Below are 14,421 nucleotides of genomic sequence, written 5' to 3'. Positions count from 1 at the left end.
AGCCAAAGAAGAAAAAGGAGAAAGTGCGGGCAGCCATGACACAGGGTGGGGTGGGGTGGTGGTGGGGGGCGCTCTGGGAAGGCTTCCAGGAGGAGGTAACATTGGAGCCAAGCCCAGAGTCTGGTTGGGGTCACCCATTGCAGAAAGGAGGGAAAAGCACTCCAGGCGGGAAGACAGCTTGGGCTGGAGTCCTGAGGCCTCGCCCCCTCCCCCCAATGTCTATCAAAGGCCTCCTCTTCTGCCCCTCCCCGGCGGGCCTGGGGGAGCCTGGCCACAGTCCTTCTTCTGTGAAGTGGGTCCTCTTAGCACTACCTCCCCCAGGTAAGGAGTAAATGCATCAGCAGTGAGAGGGACTCCCTGCCCCACCAGCCCACCCTGGGTGGAGCAGTGGGCCTCCAGGGATGAGGGCAGTGGAGGGTCTCAGGAAGGCTGTCCACACCCACCCCCAAATCTCTCCCCAGCACAGTTTCTGTTGTCCCTGAAGTCTCTTTATATACAAAGGTTCCCTGGAATTAAGACGTCCCCAGGGCCGACAGACAGCTTGGTGGTGAACCCACTGGACTTCTATGTGGCTGACCATGTCTGAGTCCCAGACTTGGTAGCTTGCTTCCTCACTTTCCCTCTCTTTCTCTGTCTCTCTGTGGCCAAATTAAAAATAAATTAATTTAATTAAATAATTCTTTAAAAAATATTTTTTCCCACTCTTCCAGAGCCATTTATTGATATTCAAATTAGCCCCAGCCAGGGTATTACTCAGCCCTCACACCTCAGCTCAGCCTTCCTCTTACAGGAAGCCTTCCCTGATTGCTGCAGGCCCCAGTCTCTCTCTTTGCTCTATACTGACCTTTGTCCTTCAGAGTACCAACCTCAGAACTGAAAGAGCTCTGGGAAACCATCCAACCCAGCCCTCCCCAAGCCCCGGGGCTGCAGATGAGGAAGCTGAGGCCCAAGAAAGCCTCACCAAGGCTTCCTGGTAAGTTCTCCGGGGAGCTGGGGCTGGAGCTAGGCTGTACCCGTGCCCACTGTCCATTACGCCAGCTAGCCAGGACAGATCAGATTTACTATTCGCATGTGGTAAATTAATTACAAAGTATCTCACACACGCCACAGGACGTGCGATGGCATCTCACTGCCGGGCGTCGCCTACCCAAGGACTGTCTCCCTGTCAGCGGTGAGGTCCTTCCTGCAAGGCAGCAGCAGCTCTAGCTTCTCGGTCCACGCTGCTTAACAGATCACCTCAGGCTGTGAAGACGCACCTCCCTTTCCGCCTCGGGTGCTGCCGCCGATCAGGTTTTTAAAGATAAAGGCGAGGTCTGCACTTCCGAATTCAGAGCTCAGAGCTCAGAGCTCAGAACGAAGCGAGCCCACCCGGGCCGGGCTTGCATGGGAGCATCCAGCAGGGCTTCACTCATTCTGTTCCTCCCTCCCTCCTCCCAGTCCTCCCGAGTACCTCCAGTGTGCCAGGGCCAACTGTGACAGGCCTTGAATGCTTGATGCCTAGCAGGTGCTTAACACATGCTGTGGACACGTAAGTGGCTGGGTGACATGGGAAGCTTCTGAGCCGAGGAGTGCCCTGCCTTCATGAGGTTTCACTGTCCCTGTTTTGCTGTCTTTGGTTTCAATTACATGTGGTCAACCACGGTCAGAAAGTATTAAACGGAAAGTTCCAGAAACAAACCACTTAGAGTTTTTTTTGATTTGTTTTCATTTCTGTCTAGAGAGAGGCACCCTCTCCAAGTCTCGCCATGCAGTGACCCCCAGGCTTCCAGGCTGGACCTGGGCACGCCCAGGGGTCAGTACCTCCGCTGCAGGGCGGGCGGCCCCACGGGGCACGGGTGAGGCATACGTCCTAACAGGCCTCAGGTGCACCGGACCACGGTGGAAAATGGCGTGGTGTGTCAGCATCAAGGGGCCATGGACACTGTGCAGGATGGCCAGTCCCTGGCGTCAGGACTCCCCACCTACTAAGCAGAGTGATCATAAACCCTCCTGCCTTCTGGGGCAGAGGGTGCATGAGCTGGGGCCCCAGACCGCGGTGTCCTGTATGCCCTCAGGCCGAGTCATGCGGCAGGGCAGGGGTCGGCTGGGGGCCCCACGGGCCGAGGTGGTGGCCGGTGGGGATGGGGAAGTCGGCGGCCGGCAAGGCTCTCCACGGCGTCTCCGCTCACTGCCAGGCTAGACGAGGCTCGGAGGGGAAGAGGGCGGGAGGGCCACTTCTCCATGGTCACATGAAGCCCAGTGACCTGGAGGCCGGCCGGGAGGGCTCAGAGCCCAAGAGGGTGGGGTTGGTTGTGGACCTGCTCCTGTATCCCCACCTGTCTGCTGTCAGCCCTAAGCGAAGCACCTCCTGCCGCTCCCATTTATAAAAAGCAAGGGGAACCAGCAGTTAGTGTAACAGCTATGTCGCTGGACTCCCAAGTAGGCGACCACGGTTCAGGTCCCGGACCCAGTGCCTTAAATTCACACCAGGTGCATGTGCGTGTGTGCCCAAGATCCCGAGAGGAGAATGGAGAAGGGATTGCAGTGTGGCCATCCCCCCTGGGGGGTGATTTCTCACTTTCTGTCTCTCTGTCTTTCTGGTGACTGCACATGCCCTATAGCAAAAACCACTCAAAAAAAAAAAGGCAGGGGGCCCACTGTTGGCACCAAGGGGGTCAAGGGACATGGGGTGCTGCCGGGGCTGCTGGGAAACGATGTCCCTGCCACTCCTCACCAAGAGGAGCGTCCAGCTTGGCTGCTCTGCTTGGCAAGGGCAGTGTGACTCACTGGTCAGGGTTTGAATGCCTGCTTCACCACCGCTGAGTCCATGCCTCAGTTTCCTCCTTGTGAAACAGAAGCGAGGACAGAACTTCGACCCACAGGGCTGCTGCGAGTGAGACAGAGCGTCCGCAGTGCCTGGCCGAGCACATTCCAGGCCCAAGAGCTCAGAGAAGCCTCCGAACCCCTCTGGGCCTCCTCCCCGCCTGTGAAATGGGCAGTAGATAGCCCAAGGCTGGACACACAGTAGGTCCTCATCAAGTGAGTGCCTTCCCGGAGCTCAAACATGGTTAACAGTCTCCTGGTAGCACAAGGTCTCAGGGAAGACAGCTGGCCTCAAGCCCAGCCCCTCGCTACGCCATGTGCCGTGGGCAGTTACTCATCCTCTCAGCCGCAGCTCCTCTGGGAAATGGGCTCGAAACAGAACCTGCCTCAGGAGCAGAGCCGTCCCGACGTTCCGGTTGATGAATGGAAAGTCCTCGGAGCCTGAGCAGCTGAGCTGGCACGACAGTTAAGGCATTGGACTCCCACATGGCTGATCATGGTTCAAGTCCCAGACCCAGGGCTTGAAAATCACACTGGGCCTATGTGCATGTGTGCCCAAGGTACAAGGAGAATGGAGAAGCGATTGTGGTGTGGCCACCTTCCCCCACCCCCCGGGGAGCGAGTTCGCACTTTCCTTCTCTACCTTTCACTCTCTCGGGGGAGCACCAGTGCCCTGTGGCAAAAAAAAAAAAAAAAAAGTCCTCCCGAGCCAGATGCTGAGTAAGGGAGTCGTGATTATGGTCACCAAAGAACACGCATGCATCATCCCTTGAGGACGGGGGCTGGTGAGGCTGGCCCTGGAAGGTTCTAGGTCCTTCCACCCTCACTTCCTCCCGCTGTGGACACTACACTCCTGCCTCCTCTCAGAGGTCTGGCCTGGCCTGAGCCCGCTCCTAACAGGGAAGGGAACGTGGTGTGGGGTCCTGGGAGCTGACCAGGAGGCAGGCCAGGGAAGGGGCCCAGAGGGCTTCAGCAGGCCCCCCCGCAGCTAGGCTGTCTGCCAGGGACTGGGCGAGAACACTCCCTTTGGGCAGCCCAGGAGTCCAGGTGAGAGCAGCACTGCTCCTTCGTGCCTTTTAAGGCCATGGTGGCTCCCGCCATCACCTCCCTGTTCCCACTTGCTCAGAAATTCCCAGCAGGTATTTTCTTTATCTTCCAGGAGGAATGGAATGAGACTCCTTGTTCTGTCACCGCAGGACTCCAGCCAGGCCTGTCTGGGAATCCTGGAGAGAGGAAAGCGTGACAGGAAGTGCACTAGGCACTCAGATGAACCCTCAGTGACATGCACAGGCCTGGGTGGCCAGACACACCAGCTGCTCTGCTCACCACAGGCCTCCAGAAATGCCACGGCCCCCTTGGGACCAGCAGTTGGCATAATGGCTATGTTGTTGTACTCCCATGTAGTCGACCACAGTTCGAGTCCCAGACCAGATGGCTTAAACTCATGCTGGGTGTGTGTGCGTGCCCAAGATCCCTAGAGAGTGGAGGCGAAGGGATTGCGGTGTGGCCATCCAACCTTTCTGGCAAGCACACATGCCCTATAGCAAGAATCTCTAAAAAAAAAATAAACTCAAAAAAAAAAAAAAAACCACAGCCCCTTGCAGACCTCCCATGGGACACCTAGATGAGACACAAGGGCCCACAACTAACCCTCCCTGAGCACCTACTATGTGCTGTGGCCTGTGCTTGGGAGTCGCAGGGACCAGCACCGAACCTTCATGGAGACCCTCCTTCGGGAATTCAGGCTTGAACCCGGGCACTGGCTCTCACCCCAGGACCTCTGCAGCTGCCTGCCCTTCTGCCTGGGCCTCCTTCCCACAGCACTATACAGACAGGGGGCCCCCTACCCTGTTCTCAGAGGCCTCGCAGCTCGTGCCCCATCACTCTGTCCTGGTGGCACAGCCAACATAATTTATTAAAATGACCAAGATAGAAAGCAAGCTACCAGGTCTGGGACTCAAACTCTGGTCAGCCACATATGGAGTCTAGCGCCCTTAACCACCATGCCACCTGCTGGCCCCGTATCACTTCTTTTAAGAATTACTTTATTTGGGAACCAGCAGTTAGTGTAATGGCTGTCGCTGGACTCCCACGTAGTCGACTGTGGTTCGCGTCCCGGACCTGGTGGCTTAGAACTCACACCGGGTGTGTGTGCGCGTGTGTGCCCAAGATCCCGAGAATGGAGAAGGGATTGTGGCATGACCAGAGAGGTAAAGTGGAAAAGCAAGACTCCAAGTTCAGGCCTTGAACCAGCCAACCACGTGAGTCCAGCACCCTTGAAGTTCCTTTATGCCATCTGCTACACCTGTTAGTCTACCTCGCCCACCTGCAATTCCCCAGAGTCTGGGCTGGCGGTGCTGGTGAGCAGAGGACACTCTCTACTGTGAGGGAGGGAGCCAGTGTCCCTCCCACGGTCTTAACCCCGGCCAGGCTGAAGCAGTGACACCCACGTTTCCTTAAAAGGACTGCATCCATCCCAGGCCAGTGTCTATTTTCCAGGGTGACCTGGAGATTGGATCTGGAGGAGGCCGAGGCTCCAGACTCTTCTCAAACGTGCTCATGGTCAACCGCTGGCCAGGTGCAGACCAGAGGCAATGGCCAGGATGGGGCTGTGGGGGCATAGCTCCCGTCAGGTGAGCCTGACCCTATAGAGGGCTTCCTGGGCACACATCACACATGGACGTGAGGGGTACCTGTGCGTGTCCCCTCAGCCAAGGAGCACAACACTCTGCCCCTTGGAACAGGTGTTTGGGAAGCCCCAAGTGTTGCAATCCCTCCACTTCTCCACCTTGCTGGGACATGGGGCACTTGTTTTTCACACTGCAGGGCCTGGACCGCGCAGCCATGTAGGATGCATTTCCCTTAATCAGGGCAGAACTGGCAACCTAGGGGCCTTCATTCTCTACCACATTCACAGCACAGCACAGCAGAGGGGGATAGACCGAGGTTCGCATCCAGCTCAGCATCCCCATCAGGACCTGACTGAACCAGGGAACCGACCAGCTCTCACAACTGGGCAACCCTAATATCCAGTGGCCTTGGAGAAATGGGCATGGCCCTCCTGCTGGGCTGGGTGGGGCTGACCTAGCAGGAACTGCTCACTCCCACCCCCTGCTGGCCCTGCCCCAAGTGTGGGAGCTGCACCAGCAGTGGAGGGGTCCTGCCCCAGCACCCTGAGAAAGGCTTGAGGGCCCTGCTGCAACCCAAATCAGTTTTCAGAACCCACATGTAACCACCAACCTCTAGTCCACCCACTGGGACATTTTAGGGCCTCACCACTCACCTCCTTGAACTAAAACCACCTGGGCCCAGACTCCTGAAACACCTGGGGCAGAGCACCAGTCCCTCTAGAAGTACTAGTACAGGCTCTCCCACCCCAGCTGGATGAGCCACCTGGGCAGGGTGGGGACCTCACACCAGGCCAGGGTACCATTGGAACAAAACCAGCTCAGACGGCCCCAGATCAGCTGTTCTCCAAGGTGGCAGAACAGTGTGGCTGAAGCCACCTGGCTTCAGACCAGCCAGCCAGACTGTGCTAGGTCAACCCAACAAGGGATGGTCCACACATGGGGGAAGGAGCTGCACTTCAGTTCAGGGCCCTCTGGACAGCCACCCACACTCAGCATGGACACAGCCCCACCACCTACGGGCGAAGCTGCACTTGGCTGCTCGCCCCTGTATAAAGCTGGCAGAAGCCTCTCCAGGGATACTCCAGAAAGATCCAGGTGACCTGCAGGCCTCTGTGTGCCACTACCCTCTCGAGGGCCAGATCTAGGCTCAAATAATAAAGAACTTCAGTGAGCCTTAACTGGAATCTAAGTAAATTACTTCTCTATACACCCAACAGATCCAGAGTCCATGGTGCAGCACACATGCCAGTCAGCACCACCAGGGAATGTCAAGTCTCTGCCTCCCTCCTCTCCTCTGTAGCCCTAGTGTCACCCAAGCTGTGCAAACAACTTCTACAGCTGCCTCGCCCTGGTGACAAACACTGCACAAAGGCCGCCGCCCCGGGCTGGTTTCCAGGGCAGGGCAGGGCAGACCCAGGCACTGCTTTGGTTTTTACCTCCCTCCAAGCAGGCTGGAGGCGGGCAGGTGTTAAGAGCAGCCTGAGAAGGCTAAGGAGGGCACAGGCGGCAGGGAGCACAGGCCCTGCAGAGAGAGGCACAGGCAGTCACTAGGAAGCAGCGTTTATTGAGATGCCACCGGCTGCCGGGTTTGCTCACGTTAAGCTCCTTCCTCCTTTGCAATTCGGTCCTTCTTAAGTGGTCCCTGTGGAGAGAGGCGGTGGGAGGTTAGAGGCAGATGAAGGAGGTGGACACCACAGTCCGGCACACGGGACCAAGAGGCTGGCACAGGAACAAGGCAGAGCATTACAAGCACCGTTTCGGCACTGGCTGGCGGGAGCCCCACCAAGCCCAGCGTGAGCAAATGAGAGGCCTCACCATGAATGCTTTCTTCTCCTCCACAGTCTGGAAGCGGCCATGGCCAAACTTGGAGGTGGTGTCAATGAACTTGAGGTCGATCTTCTCCAGGGCCCGCCGTTTGGTCTGCACCAGCAAGGACTGTGGGCCAAGAGGGCGATGCATTAAGACAGTGAAGAGGCTGGTCTCATGGCATGTGCGCAGAAAACGGGTACTCAACGACCAACCATGGTGTTGGTTGTGATTTCTGAATCTGACACTTGAATAACAAGCCCACGGGACCAGCAGATGGTGTAACAGTTACATTGCTGGACTCCCAGTAAGTCAACCACAGTTCAAGTCCCAGACCCAGTGGCTTAAAACTCAGGCTGGGTCCATGTGTGTGCACCTGTGATCCCCAGAGAATGGACAAGAGATTGTGGTGTGATCATCCCCATGGGGGGGGGGTTCTCACTTTCTCTGGCAAGAGCATGAGTCCTACACCAGAGATCTCTCAATAAAAGAAAACATGCCCAGTGCACGTGTGCCCAGGATCCTGATAGAGAACTGGGAGGAAAAGAGGTCTGTGATGTGGCGAGGCCCACTGGGGGTCTTCGCTCACACAACCTCTGGCATTAAGCAGCTTTCCTCCGCGCCAACTCAAGATCTCAGTGTCTCCTACACTGGAGAGGTCGTAGATCAACCCAGCCCCACAGAGACACCATCTACTGGCTGAGGCCTGTGGATGAGGACAGAGCAGCAAACAGCTCTTCAAGGCCAGACTGGCCGTTTCCTGGTCCCAGGACTTCAAAGCTACATCAAACCCTCCTTTTGAACTCTCCTCCCACCCCACCAGGTGGTGAACCCCTGGCACAGGGAAGGGCCCAGTTCACCCACCTTGCGAAGAGTGAGCACTCGCTTCTTTGTTCCCACCACACAGCCTTTCAACATAACGAAGTCATTGGTCACTTCACCATAGTGGACAAAGCCACCCTGAAACAAAGCTGTGGGTCAGCAGAAATCACGGAGGACAACAGGGAACCATCCCACAGATGACTCCTTCAGTTTCCGTAGTCCCATCTCTGCCCAGCCCCCGCCATTCTGGCCACCAGGCTGTTCTCAGAAGGAAGGCAACAAGGAAGGGTTCCGCAGTATGACTCGGGCGCTGTGCCCAGCGCTCATTCCAGGGCCTCATCACTGAACAGCTGGGTGCTGCAAGGGCCCAGAAGGACCCTATGAAGAGTTCCCCGAGTCAGCGTGGCCCCAACATTATCAGTCCCCCAGCAGAAGCCCAAAGCAGGGAAGGGGAAACTGCAGTGCCCACGCCTTACCAGGGGGTTAATGCTCTTGTCAGACAGGTCGTAATCAGTGGAGGCGTTGTTCTTGATCAGTTTGCCATCCTTGATGAGGTAGCCCTGGCCGATCTTGTAGATCTAAACACGGAAGCCGTAAGTGGAAACACTCCAGAAAGCACAAACGGGGCAGGGAACCAGTCCCTGGACAGCGTGCAGTCAGGACTAGCTTATTATTAGGGAAAAGAAGTCTCGCACACCAGGATAGGGTAGACCCAGGCTCTGCTTTGGCTTTTTTTTTTTTTCACCTCCCCTCCTACCAGGCTCGAAGTGAGCAGGTCTAAGAGCAACCCCAGGGAGGCTCAGGACAAGAGTGCAGGCATCAGGGAACACAGCCCTGCACAGCAGGAAAATGGCTCTGGCCTCAGGAACCAGGTAACCCAGGGTCGAAGCAAACAAAAAGTAGGTGGGTCTGCAAAAACTGGACTGTGAGCCGGCCGGGCTGTAACTACAGCTCCATCTGTGCAGGCCACGCAGCCATCTCAAAACCCTCCTTGGAGGGGCCAGCAGTTGGTGTAATGGCTATGTCGCTGAACTCCCATGTAGTCGACTGCAGTTCAAGTCCTGGACCTGGTGGCTTAAAACTCACACCAGGTGCTTGTGCATGCGTACTCAAGATCCCGAGAATAGAGGAAAAGGGACTGCAGCATGGCCATCACCCAAAGAGTGATTTCTCGTTTTCTATCCATCTTTCTGGCGAGTGAGCACATGTGCCTCCAAAAAAATAAAAAATAAAAAAACCCCACCACCTTGGAGACAGGACCAAGGGCAGGCCCCACCCTAGTCCCAGCAGCGTCAGCCTGAGACACCCACGAGGCCAGTACCTCACTCATCCTGATGCCCATGACCCAGAAACCCAAACCCCAACAGGAGCAGCTAAGACCCACATGAAGCTCGGAAGCTGCACAGCCAAAAGAACAGTGACGCCAGGAATGGAACCCACTGCCACCTGCAGATTCGTCGCTCCCCTCCCAGGATGCTGCCCTGACAAGCTCTCACCTTCTTGTTGATCTCAGTCCGGTGATGGTAGCCTTTCTGCCCAGCACGTGCCACAGAGAAGGCCACACGGGCAGGATGCCATGCCCCAATACAGGCAACCTTGCGCAGGCCTCTGTGGGTCTTGCGGGGCAGCTTCTTTGTATGCCAGCGACTGGTGACCCCTGCAAGGGATGCATGCTGTTACTCTACCGTCAGGGGCCTGGCACTGGCCTCCCTGACCTCTTTTTGCTGTGAGTGCCCACCTGAGTTCACTTCTGGCACTTCTTAGAACATGGCGTACTCTTACCACCCAACGAGTACGTGACCGTGAGGAACAGATGTGAGATTACTTCTGCGCATATTGAGTAAGCCATCTGCCAACATGCAAACCCCAACTTCTGATGTGGCATGAGAGCAGACCAAAGACATAGCTCTGAAGCAGTGTGGTCCCATTTAAGGGCATCCATGAAGCTCTCCATAATGGGGAGCCCCCTTTGCATCTAAGAGATGTCCTCTGTCCCCCATCCCCGCCATTCTGACCACAAGGCTGTTCTCAGAAGGAAGGCAACAAGGAAGAGTTCCGCAGTCTGTCTCGGGCGCTGTGCCCAGCGCTCATTCCAGGGCCTCATCACTGAACAGCTGAGCCTGAGATCCTGTCCCTCCAACCCGTAACCACAGCAACCAGGGCCACAGCACCACTCACCTTTGTAGCCTTTGCCCTTGGTCACCCCAATGACATCGATCATCTCATCCTGCCCAAACACTTGGTTCACAGGGACCTGCTGCTCCAGCCGTTCCCGAGCCCAGTCCAGCTTCTCGGCCACAGTGCCCCCGTTCACCTGGATCTCCATCAGGTGGGCTTTCTTCTGGCGCAGGGGAAGCAGGCGCATCTAGGAGGCACAGACGTGGCTCAGAAACTGGAGCTTCTGGTGCTCCCCGGTGGAGAGGAACCGAGCCTGGGGCATGTGGGCTGATGTCAAGGACATGGCGACCTGTGGTTAACTTAGCACCACTCTGGCCCTCACCGAAATGAAGGGACTTTACATAATTGGTGCTAAATGCACCCTTGTGGAGATGAGTCAAACGAGGTCCACGTCAAGACAAGCAAATTTAGGCAGAATCTGGGACCCATGCAGTCCATGGTTCCTCTTGGTCCTGGGCCACTCCTCTGGCATCATGCTCTAGTCTGAACTTACCATCTCCCACACTCTGCCAACAGCTGGCTTTGGGAGCCAATGCAGAACCCAGAAACAATGTTGCCAGTGGTGTAAATGTGCTATATATAAGCGCTAACCTACTGGCCCCTAACCACATGGACTGCACTGAACACAACTCACTTAAGGATGAGCCAGACAGCACCCCTTCAAACCAAGGCAAGAGGACTTCTCAGACCAAGTCAGACTGGAAGGACGGCTGTATCTCACCACCCTAATCCTGAGTTACCAGATGGACTACCTATGGCCATTTGGTTAAATGTGCCTACAACGGGGAGTGGTTTCCCTAACAGACAGTAAGAACACAGTGCCCTCTGCTGGTAAGGATGGGACTACCCACAAACATGGGGGAACTGGACAACGCAGTCTTTCAAATGGCCCCCGGAACCCAGACCCTATGGGAAATGCAACTGCTGGGCTATATTTCTCTCCAACTTCAAGCAATCTGCTCCCAGGCTTATCTCCTCCACGGTTTAAAGAACCCAGATCAGTCTTAGCTCCTACCAGAATCCTGAGGTTTGACACAAAAGCCCCGTGAGCTGAGGGGCAACCAGAAGATAACTGATCCCCCATCCCCCAAAAGTGCACGTGGTATTTGAAACCTCAAGTCACCAGGGTCACATCCAAGACCCAACAGCAGGGAACTAACTGCTCATGCTCCCGCACCCACGGGCACCTACCTGGGTGTGGGCGATGACGCGGATGACCTGGCAGTACTTCTTCATGCTGCTGAAGTCCTTCTCCAGCTGCTTCTTGCCATCGTCATCCTGCCACTTCTTGCAGTACTTGGTGAAGGCCTTCTTCTTAGACTTATGCCTTCAGGAGCAGAGCAGAGTTGGGGCAGGGCCGGGTGCCGGCCTTCATCACCCGTGGCGGGTGAGCGGAAGGCACACTGGCACATGGGGATGGGGCTCATTGCCGGCTTCTAAGGAGCCTTTTCCACCGGCAAGCGGAGCCTGGATGGAGCTCATCGGGCAGAGCCGAGCGGAGCTGAGCAGAGGTCCACAGGTTAATAGAGGTCGCATATGTTCAAACACACTCGCTCCGGGTGCTAGAAGGCTCCCTTCTCTACCTCTTAGGGTAGGAGCTTTCAGTAATGGACAAAACAGGAATCTCAAGTCAGGACTGAAGGCCCTGCCAGACATGGGCAGACTCATCCTGCTGTCGTGTAGCCTTAGCCAGCCTCCACTAGGCTGACACAACAGCCGTCAATTCCTAGCTCGGAAATCCCAAGGCTGGTCAAGGTGCCCTTAGCTAAATTTCTGTTCAAGAGGCAATCAAAGCAGCTCCTCCTCTGCTAGACTGAAAAGGCCCTGCTCTCCAGCCCCTGGCCTTCAGCCCCTAGGCCTGGCCACCTCCTCACTTACCAGTTCTTATAAAAGCGCCTCTTGCACTCATCACTGATATGCTCAGCAAAGATGGTCTTGAAGGTCCGGAGGCCTCGAGGGGTTTCCACATAGCCCACAATGCCCACCACCACCATAGGTGGCGTCTCCACAATGGTCACAGCCTCCACTACTTCCTTCTTGTTCACCTCTGTGAAGAAAACGTATGGACTGAGCAGCCAGATAAAAGTTCCTCCAGGTTGCAGCACTACGTAGGAAAATGTGCCCTTTTAGGGCAAGAGGGCAAGGTGTTTCAGAGAACAGGGCACTTGCAGAAGTGGGGTTAACACCAGCAGCCTGGACTGTCCCTACTGCATACCTGCTGGCTTCAGTCTATCAAACCTTACTCTCTAAAAGCAGGCTTACTCATCTACATGACACAGACAGCCTGAGGTGTAACAAGTGACCAAGGAAACAGCTTTGACCTCAGCTGGGGACAGGCAGTGTCTAACACGGTATCAGCCATGGCTCAGTAGCCAGTGTTGTGTTCCAGTGGCTTCTCTGAACGTCCCACAACCCAGCCACGTGGGCATCATTCAAGCTCAGGTGAGGCTGTCAACCAGCATGCCACAGAATGAATGGTGGTGTTCTGGCCTCAGCAACTCAGACTGCTTTGGTTAGGGAGATGCTCTATGTTGTGGCTCTTGAACAGTCAGTTCCTGACCCTAACAAACCTATCTGCCTAAACAGAGTAGTGCTGACCATCAACAGCTTTAGATACTCATCAGCCCTGGGGCTGGCAGGTGGTGGTGATCAAGGCACTGTACTCCCACATGGCTAATCACGGTTCAAGCACCCGACTTGATGGCTTGCTTTCTCGGTCTCTCTGAACAAATTTTTAAAAAACAAAATTCTTAAAAAAAAAAAAGAAAAAAAAAAAAGAAAAGAAAAATGAGGTGCTCATCAGCCCTAAAAGTGACCACCACTATTCTGCTTGCAATAAGGTTCTGACAACCCACAGGTTCCCCTTAAACCTGCCCTTCAGACAGTGCAGCCCCAGTTCTCCGAGCCTCTCCCCACCAACTCAGGAGAGACAGTGTATACGTACTGGACCCTGGCCTATCCACTTCTCGCACGATGTGAGTCATGCCAGCCTTGTAGCCCAGAAAGGCTGTGAGGTGCACGGGCTTGGAAGGGTCATCCTTGGGGAAGCTCTTCACCTTCCCGCGGTGCCTGCTGCTGCGCTTCCGAGGCAAGAAGCCCAGGGACCCATGTCTGGGGGCAGAGAACTTCCTGTGAGACTAGGGAGAAATGACCAGTATTAGCAACCAGATCAAAGCAGCCACTGCTTTTGGCCCACCCAGCTGCCCAGGTGCTAACCGTTCCCAAGAAGAACACCAATCCCGACCCAACACCCAGCCCAGCAATGGGATCATCTAGCATTTTCAATTTGCTTTTCCAGGATCACACATCCAGAAAGTAATGTCCAACAAAACATGTGCTAAACATGCCAAATCTTTTCATTTTTCATTCTACATTTCTTAGCACCAGACGAAAACGCCATTAGTACTGGTATCAAACACCGGGCTCCCTCCGGCTCCTCGACAGGAGCTAGGATAAGAAACGAAGGCCGCTAGAACTCCACGGAGCCAAATCAGAACTTGACAATCAGCACACAGTCTCTGTCCGCCCGTCAATAAGTTCATCACATGTGGTTCCTGAGAACTCCAGAGGCCTTACGAATTGCACCGACCGCCCAGGTATTTCAGACTGGGGCTGCGAGAGCCGGCAGTCTCCCCTTTCCCCTGCCTGTTCCGGTTTAACAGCGCACGCAGTGCCCAAGGCCCTCCTGGCCAAGTCGCTCTTGGGCCCTAGCCGTTCGTTACTAACGCCAAAACGTGCGCGCTCAGGTCTCAGAAATGACCAGACTTGTAAGAGTCAGTCTCTGGGCCTGCTCCCGCCTCACGGCCTGCCTCCGCCTACACGAAGGCCCAAGGCCCAGCCTCCACGCGCCTCTGCACAGGCCTCGCGTGTTTCCAGAAAATAGGTTTGACCGCGGGCCCCGTCGCGTCCGCTGTGCTCCTAGAGCAGCAGCCAGCGTCGGCCAGGCCGAGATGGCCGGGATTAGCCGCGGATTGTGCGCTATCGGCGCGAGAGGCAAAAAGAAAGCCGACATAACAACACTTACCATCTCGCCGCCAAAACCCGCCGGTAGAGGTCGGCCTGTGCAAGTCCCACGACTTATAAAGCCAGGGCTGGCTCCGCCCCTTCCGGCGTGCGTGCGCGCGTCCGCGGCGGACGCCGGGTCGAGGGGCGCGTGCTGGGTGGTGTTCCCACGCACGCTCTT

The 14,421-nt window shown here is 55.8% G+C and overlaps 1 protein-coding gene, 1 long non-coding RNA gene and 4 other non-coding genes across 6 annotated transcripts in view; 1 reads left to right on the top strand and 5 right to left on the bottom strand.

Annotated features, from left to right (window-relative positions):
• Positions 1–6,976: 6,976 nt before the first annotated feature.
• RPL3 (ribosomal protein L3) lies at positions 6,977–13,349 on the bottom strand (the record flags this gene model as incomplete). The annotated part of the gene is given in 9 exon segments (XM_014588706.1): positions 6,977–7,074; positions 7,248–7,367; positions 8,103–8,198; positions 8,537–8,638; positions 9,557–9,717; positions 10,239–10,425; positions 11,430–11,565; positions 12,117–12,285; positions 13,183–13,349. Coding segments are annotated over 9 exon segments (1,183 nt in total), but the record flags the coding sequence as incomplete, so codon positions are not given.
• On the bottom strand, positions 8,318–8,411 carry LOC114008172 (small nucleolar RNA U83B). Its single transcript, XR_003549735.1, has one exon. It is a non-coding gene; the product is annotated as a small nucleolar RNA U83B (small nucleolar RNA).
• LOC114008173 (small nucleolar RNA U83B) lies at positions 10,082–10,175 on the bottom strand. Its single transcript, XR_003549736.1, has one exon. It is a non-coding gene; the product is annotated as a small nucleolar RNA U83B (small nucleolar RNA).
• On the bottom strand, positions 11,566–11,619 carry LOC114008174 (small nucleolar RNA U82P). The gene has a single exon (XR_003549737.1). It is a non-coding gene; the product is annotated as a small nucleolar RNA U82P (small nucleolar RNA).
• LOC102481548 (uncharacterized) overlaps positions 12,292–14,421 on the top strand; it is a 13,522-nt gene continuing 11,392 nt past the window's right edge. Inside the window, exons 1-2 of the long non-coding RNA XR_334869.2 lie at positions 12,292–12,680; positions 13,620–13,834. This is a non-coding gene — a long non-coding RNA (uncharacterized LOC102481548). The remainder of the gene's footprint in view (positions 12,681–13,619; positions 13,835–14,421) is intronic.
• On the bottom strand, positions 13,725–13,788 carry LOC114008170 (small nucleolar RNA SNORD43). The gene has a single exon (XR_003549733.1). It is a non-coding gene; the product is annotated as a small nucleolar RNA SNORD43 (small nucleolar RNA).

Source organism: Tupaia chinensis, unplaced genomic scaffold (genome assembly GCF_000334495.1).
Source record: "Tupaia chinensis unplaced genomic scaffold, TupChi_1.0 Scaffold000294_5, whole genome shotgun sequence".
Taxonomy (NCBI): Eukaryota; Metazoa; Chordata; class Mammalia; order Scandentia; family Tupaiidae; genus Tupaia; species Tupaia belangeri.
The sequence above is the reverse complement of the archived record's forward strand: the minus strand, read 5'-3'. Positions and strand labels throughout refer to the sequence as shown.